The sequence below is a fragment of the Chiloscyllium plagiosum genome, unplaced genomic scaffold, assembly GCF_004010195.1.
Source record: "Chiloscyllium plagiosum isolate BGI_BamShark_2017 unplaced genomic scaffold, ASM401019v2 scaf_6003, whole genome shotgun sequence".
Classification (NCBI taxonomy): domain Eukaryota; kingdom Metazoa; phylum Chordata; class Chondrichthyes; order Orectolobiformes; family Hemiscylliidae; genus Chiloscyllium; species Chiloscyllium plagiosum.
In genome coordinates, this window is record NW_025207796.1 from 1 (window position 1) to 10,000 (window position 10,000).

General features: G+C 61.3%; 1 protein-coding gene across 1 annotated transcript in view; it reads left to right on the plus strand.

The window, feature by feature from the left end:
- Positions 1-8,690: 8,690 nt before the first annotated feature.
- LOC122546643 (zinc finger CCCH domain-containing protein 13-like) overlaps positions 8,691-10,000 on the plus strand; it is a gene marked incomplete at both ends in the record, with an annotated part of 2,884 nt that continues 1,574 nt past the window's right edge. The window contains 2 exons of the mRNA XM_043685313.1: positions 8,691-8,705; positions 8,791-8,871. Coding sequence (XP_043541248.1) covers positions 8,691-8,705; positions 8,791-8,871 — 96 coding nt within the window. The remainder of the gene's footprint in view (positions 8,706-8,790; positions 8,872-10,000) is intronic.

Genomic DNA, 10,000 nt, shown 5'->3' on the forward strand with positions numbered 1-10,000 from the left:
AGATGGGTTTCTATGTTTAGTTATGTGAAGGTGACTTTAAGGCTGATAATCTCATTTAGAGATAGTAATAGGTCAAAAAAGCACTTCCAAGAATTCATGGGACTTCAGCTAAATGCCTAAACAAGGCACCTAGTGAGATAATTATTGAAGTGCATACTGAGTTGAGCTTTTATGACCTGAAAAAGCCAGAAACAGGTTCTGTTTCAAAGAAACGATCCATACCGGTGGAAGTGTTATTTAGTGGTCTCAAAGTTATCAAAATAACTCGAAGGAACCCTGGAGTATTTTCCCTTGCAATTCTGTGAGAATTATGAAATATCTCTACGAAATGTTGCCCACTGTTCCTTCATGATCTGAAATTTTAACTATTTTCTTGGTTCGCTTCAGCCAATTCCATGTGCAGTCATTTTCTAAAATGTTGTAAATATCATGAATCTCAAGGCAAAGAATTCAGGAGGCATGAAAAGTGATGCTATAATTTAAATTGGTGGTCTGTTTATAAATGCTGTAGCAGTATTAAGTGTTTGCAAGTAAAGTAGAAGTGATTATCCAGGACTCTTCTCAGCAAACCGCTTTTAAGTCCTCATAAATTCAAATACTTAATTAGATCAGAATCTGTTGCAGTATTTGGCTGTCTTGTGATTATAATGTTTTTGATCAAAAAGCGCGCTCCCTCGCGAGCGAGAGTGAGAGATAGCGTGAGAGAGAGGGTGAGCGCGTGAGCGAGAGAGCGTGAGCGAGAGAGCGTGAGCGTGAGAGCGTGAGAGCGTGAGCGAGAGAGCGTGAGAGCGTGAGAGCGTGAGCGAGAGAGCGTGAGTGCTAGAGCGAGAGAGAGAGCGTGCGAGAGCGAGAGAGAGCGTGCTAGAGCGAGAGAGAGAGCGTGCGAGAGCGAGAGAGAGCGTGCTAGAGCGAGAGAGAGAGCGTGCGAGAGCGAGAGAGAGAGCGTGCGAGAGCGAGAGAGAGCGTGCTAGAGCGAGAGAGAGAGCGTGCGAGAGCGAGAGAGAGCGTGCTAGAGCGAGAGAGAGAGCGTGCGAGAGCGAGAGAGAGCGTGCTAGAGCGAGAGAGAGAGCGTGCGAGAGCGAGAGAGAGCGTGCTAGAGCGAGAGAGAGAGCGTGCGAGAGCGAGAGAGAGCGTGCTAGAGCGAGAGAGAGAGCGTGCGAGAGCGAGAGAGAGCGTGCTAGAGCGAGAGAGAGAGCGTGCGAGAGCGAGAGAGAGAGCGTGCGAGAGCGAGAGAGAGCGTGCTAGAGCGAGAGAGAGAGCGTGCGAGAGCGAGAGAGAGCGTGCTAGAGCGAGAGAGAGAGCGTGCGAGAGCGAGAGAGAGCGTGCTAGAGCGAGAGAGAGAGCGTGCGAGAGCGAGAGAGAGCGTGCTAGAGCGAGAGAGAGAGCGTGCGAGAGCGAGAGAGAGCGTGCTAGAGCGAGAGAGAGAGCGTGCGAGAGCGAGAGAGAGCGTGCTAGAGCGAGAGAGAGAGCGTGCGAGAGCGAGAGAGAGAGCGTGCGAGAGCGAGAGAGAGCGTGCTAGAGCGAGAGAGAGAGCGTGCGAGAGCGAGAGAGAGCGTGCTAGAGCGAGAGAGAGAGCGTGCGAGAGCGAGAGAGAGCGTGCTAGAGCGAGAGAGAGAGCGTGCGAGAGCGAGAGAGAGCGTGCTAGAGCGAGAGAGAGAGCGTGCGAGAGCGAGAGAGAGCGTGCTAGAGCGAGAGAGAGAGCGTGCGAGAGCGAGAGAGAGCGTGCTAGAGCGAGAGAGAGAGCGTGCGAGAGCGAGAGAGAGAGCGTGCGAGAGCGAGAGAGAGCGTGCTAGAGCGAGAGAGAGAGCGTGCGAGAGCGAGAGAGAGCGTGCTAGAGCGAGAGAGAGAGCGTGCGAGAGCGAGAGAGAGCGTGCTAGAGCGAGAGAGAGAGCGTGCGAGAGCGAGAGAGAGCGTGCTAGAGCGAGAGAGAGAGCGTGCGAGAGCGAGAGAGAGCGTGCTAGAGCGAGAGAGAGAGCGTGCGAGAGCGAGAGAGAGCGTGCTAGAGCGAGAGAGAGAGCGTGCGAGAGCGAGAGAGAGAGCGTGCGAGAGCGAGAGAGAGCGTGCTAGAGCGAGAGAGAGAGCGTGCGAGAGCGAGAGAGAGCGTGCTAGAGCGAGAGAGAGAGCGTGCGAGAGCGAGAGAGAGCGTGCTAGAGCGAGAGAGAGAGCGTGCGAGAGCGAGAGAGAGCGTGCTAGAGCGAGAGAGAGAGCGTGCGAGAGCGAGAGAGAGCGTGCTAGAGCGAGAGAGAGAGCGTGCGAGAGCGAGAGAGAGCGTGCTAGAGCGAGAGAGAGAGCGTGCGAGAGCGAGAGAGAGAGCGTGCGAGAGCGAGAGAGAGCGTGCTAGAGCGAGAGAGAGAGCGTGCGAGAGCGAGAGAGAGCGTGCTAGAGCGAGAGAGAGAGCGTGCGAGAGCGAGAGAGAGCGTGCTAGAGCGAGAGAGAGAGCGTGCGAGAGCGAGAGAGAGCGTGCTAGAGCGAGAGAGAGAGCGTGCGAGAGCGAGAGAGAGCGTGCTAGAGCGAGAGAGAGAGCGTGCGAGAGCGAGAGAGAGCGTGCTAGAGCGAGAGAGAGAGCGTGCGAGAGCGAGAGAGAGAGCGTGCGAGAGCGAGAGAGAGCGTGCTAGAGCGAGAGAGAGAGCGTGCGAGAGCGAGAGAGAGCGTGCTAGAGCGAGAGAGAGAGCGTGCGAGAGCGAGAGAGAGCGTGCTAGAGCGAGAGAGAGAGCGTGCGAGAGCGAGAGAGAGCGTGCTAGAGCGAGAGAGAGAGCGTGCGAGAGCGAGAGAGAGCGTGCTAGAGCGAGAGAGAGAGCGTGCGAGAGCGAGAGAGAGCGTGCTAGAGCGAGAGAGAGAGCGTGCGAGAGCGAGAGAGAGAGCGTGCGAGAGCGAGAGAGAGCGTGCTAGAGCGAGAGAGAGAGCGTGCGAGAGCGAGAGAGAGCGTGCTAGAGCGAGAGAGAGAGCGTGCGAGAGCGAGAGAGAGCGTGCTAGAGCGAGAGAGAGAGCGTGCGAGAGCGAGAGAGAGCGTGCTAGAGCGAGAGAGAGAGCGTGCGAGAGCGAGAGAGAGCGTGCTAGAGCGAGAGAGAGAGCGTGCGAGAGCGAGAGAGAGCGTGCTAGAGCGAGAGAGAGAGCGTGCGAGAGCGAGAGAGAGAGCGTGCGAGAGCGAGAGAGAGCGTGCTAGAGCGAGAGAGAGAGCGTGCGAGAGCGAGAGAGAGCGTGCTAGAGCGAGAGAGAGAGCGTGCGAGAGCGAGAGAGAGCGTGCTAGAGCGAGAGAGAGAGCGTGCGAGAGCGAGAGAGAGCGTGCTAGAGCGAGAGAGAGAGCGTGCGAGAGCGAGAGAGAGCGTGCTAGAGCGAGAGAGAGAGCGTGCGAGAGCGAGAGAGAGCGTGCTAGAGCGAGAGAGAGAGCGTGCGAGAGCGAGAGAGAGAGCGTGCGAGAGCGAGAGAGAGCGTGCTAGAGCGAGAGAGAGAGCGTGCGAGAGCGAGAGAGAGCGTGCTAGAGCGAGAGAGAGAGCGTGCGAGAGCGAGAGAGAGCGTGCTAGAGCGAGAGAGAGAGCGTGCGAGAGCGAGAGAGAGCGTGCTAGAGCGAGAGAGAGAGCGTGCGAGAGCGAGAGAGAGCGTGCTAGAGCGAGAGAGAGAGCGTGCGAGAGCGAGAGAGAGCGTGCTAGAGCGAGAGAGAGAGCGTGCGAGAGCGAGAGAGAGAGCGTGCGAGAGCGAGAGAGAGCGTGCTAGAGCGAGAGAGAGAGCGTGCGAGAGCGAGAGAGAGCGTGCTAGAGCGAGAGAGAGAGCGTGCGAGAGCGAGAGAGAGCGTGCTAGAGCGAGAGAGAGAGCGTGCGAGAGCGAGAGAGAGCGTGCTAGAGCGAGAGAGAGAGCGTGCGAGAGCGAGAGAGAGCGTGCTAGAGCGAGAGAGAGAGCGTGCGAGAGCGAGAGAGAGCGTGCTAGAGCGAGAGAGAGAGCGTGCGAGAGCGAGAGAGAGAGCGTGCGAGAGCGAGAGAGAGCGTGCTAGAGCGAGAGAGAGAGCGTGCGAGAGCGAGAGAGAGCGTGCTAGAGCGAGAGAGAGAGCGTGCGAGAGCGAGAGAGAGCGTGCTAGAGCGAGAGAGAGAGCGTGCGAGAGCGAGAGAGAGCGTGCTAGAGCGAGAGAGAGAGCGTGCGAGAGCGAGAGAGAGCGTGCTAGAGCGAGAGAGAGAGCGTGCGAGAGCGAGAGAGAGCGTGCTAGAGCGAGAGAGAGAGCGTGCGAGAGCGAGAGAGAGAGCGTGCGAGAGCGAGAGAGAGCGTGCTAGAGCGAGAGAGAGAGCGTGCGAGAGCGAGAGAGAGCGTGCTAGAGCGAGAGAGAGAGCGTGCGAGAGCGAGAGAGAGCGTGCTAGAGCGAGAGAGAGAGCGTGCGAGAGCGAGAGAGAGCGTGCTAGAGCGAGAGAGAGAGCGTGCGAGAGCGAGAGAGAGCGTGCTAGAGCGAGAGAGAGAGCGTGCGAGAGCGAGAGAGAGCGTGCTAGAGCGAGAGAGAGAGCGTGCGAGAGCGAGAGAGAGAGCGTGCGAGAGCGAGAGAGAGCGTGCTAGAGCGAGAGAGAGAGCGTGCGAGAGCGAGAGAGAGCGTGCTAGAGCGAGAGAGAGAGCGTGCGAGAGCGAGAGAGAGCGTGCTAGAGCGAGAGAGAGAGCGTGCGAGAGCGAGAGAGAGCGTGCTAGAGCGAGAGAGAGAGCGTGCGAGAGCGAGAGAGAGCGTGCTAGAGCGAGAGAGAGAGCGTGCGAGAGCGAGAGAGAGCGTGCTAGAGCGAGAGAGAGAGCGTGCGAGAGCGAGAGAGAGAGCGTGCGAGAGCGAGAGAGAGCGTGCTAGAGCGAGAGAGAGAGCGTGCGAGAGCGAGAGAGAGCGTGCTAGAGCGAGAGAGAGAGCGTGCGAGAGCGAGAGAGAGCGTGCTAGAGCGAGAGAGAGAGCGTGCGAGAGCGAGAGAGAGCGTGCTAGAGCGAGAGAGAGAGCGTGCGAGAGCGAGAGAGAGCGTGCTAGAGCGAGAGAGAGAGCGTGCGAGAGCGAGAGAGAGCGTGCTAGAGCGAGAGAGAGAGCGTGCGAGAGCGAGAGAGAGAGCGTGCGAGAGCGAGAGAGAGCGTGCTAGAGCGAGAGAGAGAGCGTGCGAGAGCGAGAGAGAGCGTGCTAGAGCGAGAGAGAGAGCGTGCGAGAGCGAGAGAGAGCGTGCTAGAGCGAGAGAGAGAGCGTGCGAGAGCGAGAGAGAGCGTGCTAGAGCGAGAGAGAGAGCGTGCGAGAGCGAGAGAGAGCGTGCTAGAGCGAGAGAGAGAGCGTGCGAGAGCGAGAGAGAGCGTGCTAGAGCGAGAGAGAGAGCGTGCGAGAGCGAGAGAGAGAGCGTGCGAGAGCGAGAGAGAGCGTGCTAGAGCGAGAGAGAGAGCGTGCGAGAGCGAGAGAGAGCGTGCTAGAGCGAGAGAGAGAGCGTGCGAGAGCGAGAGAGAGCGTGCTAGAGCGAGAGAGAGAGCGTGCGAGAGCGAGAGAGAGCGTGCTAGAGCGAGAGAGAGAGCGTGCGAGAGCGAGAGAGAGCGTGCTAGAGCGAGAGAGAGAGCGTGCGAGAGCGAGAGAGAGCGTGCTAGAGCGAGAGAGAGAGCGTGCGAGAGCGAGAGAGAGAGCGTGCGAGAGCGAGAGAGAGCGTGCTAGAGCGAGAGAGAGAGCGTGCGAGAGCGAGAGAGAGCGTGCTAGAGCGAGAGAGAGAGCGTGCGAGAGCGAGAGAGAGCGTGCTAGAGCGAGAGAGAGAGCGTGCGAGAGCGAGAGAGAGCGTGCTAGAGCGAGAGAGAGAGCGTGCGAGAGCGAGAGAGAGCGTGCTAGAGCGAGAGAGAGAGCGTGCGAGAGCGAGAGAGAGCGTGCTAGAGCGAGAGAGAGAGCGTGCGAGAGCGAGAGAGAGAGCGTGCGAGAGCGAGAGAGAGCGTGCTAGAGCGAGAGAGAGAGCGTGCGAGAGCGAGAGAGAGCGTGCTAGAGCGAGAGAGAGAGCGTGCGAGAGCGAGAGAGAGCGTGCTAGAGCGAGAGAGAGAGCGTGCGAGAGCGAGAGAGAGCGTGCTAGAGCGAGAGAGAGAGCGTGCGAGAGCGAGAGAGAGCGTGCTAGAGCGAGAGAGAGAGCGTGCGAGAGCGAGAGAGAGCGTGCTAGAGCGAGAGAGAGAGCGTGCGAGAGCGAGAGAGAGAGCGTGCGAGAGCGAGAGAGAGCGTGCTAGAGCGAGAGAGAGAGCGTGCGAGAGCGAGAGAGAGCGTGCTAGAGCGAGAGAGAGAGCGTGCGAGAGCGAGAGAGAGCGTGCTAGAGCGAGAGAGAGAGCGTGCGAGAGCGAGAGAGAGCGTGCTAGAGCGAGAGAGAGAGCGTGCGAGAGCGAGAGAGAGCGTGCTAGAGCGAGAGAGAGAGCGTGCGAGAGCGAGAGAGAGCGTGCTAGAGCGAGAGAGAGAGCGTGCGAGAGCGAGAGAGAGAGCGTGCGAGAGCGAGAGAGAGCGTGCTAGAGCGAGAGAGAGAGCGTGCGAGAGCGAGAGAGAGCGTGCTAGAGCGAGAGAGAGAGCGTGCGAGAGCGAGAGAGAGCGTGCTAGAGCGAGAGAGAGAGCGTGCGAGAGCGAGAGAGAGCGTGCTAGAGCGAGAGAGAGAGCGTGCGAGAGCGAGAGAGAGCGTGCTAGAGCGAGAGAGAGAGCGTGCGAGAGCGAGAGAGAGCGTGCTAGAGCGAGAGAGAGAGCGTGCGAGAGCGAGAGAGAGAGCGTGCGAGAGCGAGAGAGAGCGTGCTAGAGCGAGAGAGAGAGCGTGCGAGAGCGAGAGAGAGCGTGCTAGAGCGAGAGAGAGAGCGTGCGAGAGCGAGAGAGAGCGTGCTAGAGCGAGAGAGAGAGCGTGCGAGAGCGAGAGAGAGCGTGCTAGAGCGAGAGAGAGAGCGTGCGAGAGCGAGAGAGAGCGTGCTAGAGCGAGAGAGAGAGCGTGCGAGAGCGAGAGAGAGCGTGCTAGAGCGAGAGAGAGAGCGTGCGAGAGCGAGAGAGAGAGCGTGCGAGAGCGAGAGAGAGCGTGCTAGAGCGAGAGAGAGAGCGTGCGAGAGCGAGAGAGAGCGTGCTAGAGCGAGAGAGAGAGCGTGCGAGAGCGAGAGAGAGCGTGCTAGAGCGAGAGAGAGAGCGTGCGAGAGCGAGAGAGAGCGTGCTAGAGCGAGAGAGAGAGCGTGCGAGAGCGAGAGAGAGCGTGCTAGAGCGAGAGAGAGAGCGTGCGAGAGCGAGAGAGAGCGTGCTAGAGCGAGAGAGAGAGCGTGCGAGAGCGAGAGAGAGAGCGTGCGAGAGCGAGAGAGAGCGTGCTAGAGCGAGAGAGAGAGCGTGCGAGAGCGAGAGAGAGCGTGCTAGAGCGAGAGAGAGAGCGTGCGAGAGCGAGAGAGAGCGTGCTAGAGCGAGAGAGAGAGCGTGCGAGAGCGAGAGAGAGCGTGCTAGAGCGAGAGAGAGAGCGTGCGAGAGCGAGAGAGAGCGTGCTAGAGCGAGAGAGAGAGCGTGCGAGAGCGAGAGAGAGCGTGCTAGAGCGAGAGAGAGAGCGTGCGAGAGAGAGCGCGTGCGCGTGCGAGAGCGAGAGAGAGCGAGAGAGAGAGAGAGCGAGAGCGCGAGAGAGAGCGAGAGCGCGAGCGCGAGAGAGAGCGAGAGAGAGCGAGAGCGAGCGAGAGCGAGAGAGCGAGAGAGCGCGAGAGCGCGAGAGAACGAGAGAGAGCGCGAGAGCAAGTCAGCGAGAGCGTGAGGGAGCGCGAGGGAGCGCGAGGGAGCGCGAGGGAGCGCGAGGGAGCGCGAGGCGAGGGAGCGCGAGGGAGCGCGAGGGAGCGCGAGGGAGCGCGAGGAAGCGCGAGGAAGCGCGAGGAAGCGCGAGGAAGCGCGAGGAAGCGCGAGGGAGAGCGAGGGAGAGCGAGGGAGAGCGAGAGAGAGCGAGAGAGAGCGAGAGAGAGCGAGAGCGCGAGTGAGAGCGAGAGCGCGAGAGCGAATCAGCGAGAGCGCGAGAGCGAATCAGCGAGAGCGAATCAGCGAGAGCGCGAGGGAAAGAGCGCGCGAGGGAGAGCACGAGAGAAAGCGCGCGAGAGAGCGCACGAGAGAGAGAGCGAGAGAGAGAGCGAGAGAGCGAGAGAGAGAGCGAGAGAGAGAGCGAGCGAGCGCGCGCGAGAGAGCGAGCGAGCGCGCGCGAGAGAACGAGAGAGAGCGCGCGAGAGAACGAGAGAGAGCGCGCGAGAGAACGAGAGAGAGCGCGGGAGCGCAAGAGAGCGCGAGCAAGAGAGCAAGTCAGCGAGAGCGCGAGGGAGCGCGAGACAGCAAGAGAGCGCGAGAGAGCGCGCGAGAGCGCGAGAGAGAGCGAGAGAGCGAGAGAGAGCGAGAGAACGAGAGAGAGCGCGAGAGCGAGCGAGCAAGAGAGCAAGTCAGCGAGAGCGCGAGAGAGCGCGAGGGAGCGCGAGGGAGCGCGAGGGAGCGAGCGAGAGGCAGCGAGAGCGAATCAGCAAGAGCGAGCGAGAGCGAGAGGCAGCGAGCGAGAGAGCGAGAGCGAGAGAGCGCGAGAGAGAGCGAGAGAGCGACAGCGCGAGAGAGCGAGAGCGCGAGAGAGCGCGAGAGAGAGCGAGAGAGAGCGAGAGAGAGCGAGAGAGAGCGAGAGAGCGCGAGAGAGCGCGAGAGAGCGCGAGAGAGCGCGAGAGAGCGCGAGAGAGAGCGAGAGCACGAGAGCGAGCGAGAGCGCGAGAGCGAGCGAGAGCGTGAGAGCGAGAGCGAGCGCGTGAGAGCGAGAGCGAGCGAGAGCAAATCAGCAAGAACGTGAGAGAGCTCGCGAGAGAGCGCGAGAGCGCGAACGTGAGTGAGAGAGAGAGGCAGCGAGAGAGAGCGAGAGCGAATCAGTAAGAGCGCGAGAGAGCGAGAGCGAATCAGCAAGAGCGCGAGAGAGCGTGAGAGCGAATCAGGAAGAGCGTGAGCGAGAGCGAGCGAGCGAGAGCGAGAGAGAGAGCGAGAGAGAAAGCGCGAGAGCGAATCAGCGAGAGCGCGAGGGAGCGCGAGGGAAAGAGAGCGCGAGGGAGAGCACGAGAGAAAGCGCGCGAGAGAGCGAGAGCGCGAGAGAGAGCGAATCAGCAAGAGCGCGAGAGCGACAGAGCGCGCGAGAGAGCGATAGAGCGCGCGAGAGAGCTCGAGAGAGCGCGCGAGAGAGAGCGCGAGAGAGAGAGCGCGAGAGAGAGCGCGAGAGAGAGAGCGCGAGAGAGAGCGCGAGAGAGAGCGCGAGAGAGAGCGCGAGAGAGAGCGCGAGAGAGAGCGCGAGAGAGAGCGCGAGAGAGAGCGCGAGAGAGAGCGCGAGAGAGAGCGCGAGAGAGAGCGCGAGAGAGAGCGCGAGAGAGAGCGCGAGAGAGAGCGCGAGAGAGAGCGCGAGAGAGAGCGCGAGAGAGAGCGCGAGAGAGAGCGCGAGAGAGAGCGCGAGAGAGAGCGCGAGAGAGAGCGCGAGAGAGAGCGCGAGAGAGAGCGCGAGAGAGAGCGCGAGAGAGAGCGCGAGAGAGAGCGCGAGAGAGAGCGCGAGAGAGAGCGCGAGAGAGAGCGCGAGAGAGAGCGCGAGAGAGAGCGCGAGAGAGAGCGCGAGAGAGAGCGCGAGAGAGAGCGCGAGAGAGAGCGCGAGAGAGAGCGCGAGAGAGAGCGCGAGAGAGAGCGCGAGAGAGAGCGCGAGAGAGAGCGCGAGAGAGAGCGCGAGAGAGAGCGCGAGAGAGAGCGCGAGAGAGAGCGCGAGAGAGAGCGCGAGAGAGAGCGCGAGAGAGAGCGCGAGAGAGAGCGCGAGAGAGAGCGCGAGAGAGAGCGCGAGAGAGAGCGCGAGAGAGAGCGCGAGAGAGAGCGCGAGAGAGAGCGCGAGAGAGAGCGCGAGAGAGAGCGCGAGAGAGAGCGCGAGAGAGAGCGCGAGAGAGAGCGCGAGAGAGAGCGCGAGAGAGAGCGCGAGAGAGAGCGCGAGAGAGAGCGCGAGAGAGAGCGCGAGAGAGAGCGCGAGAGAGAGCGCGAGAGAGAGCGCGAGAGAGAGCGCGAGAGAGAGCGCGAGAGAGAGCG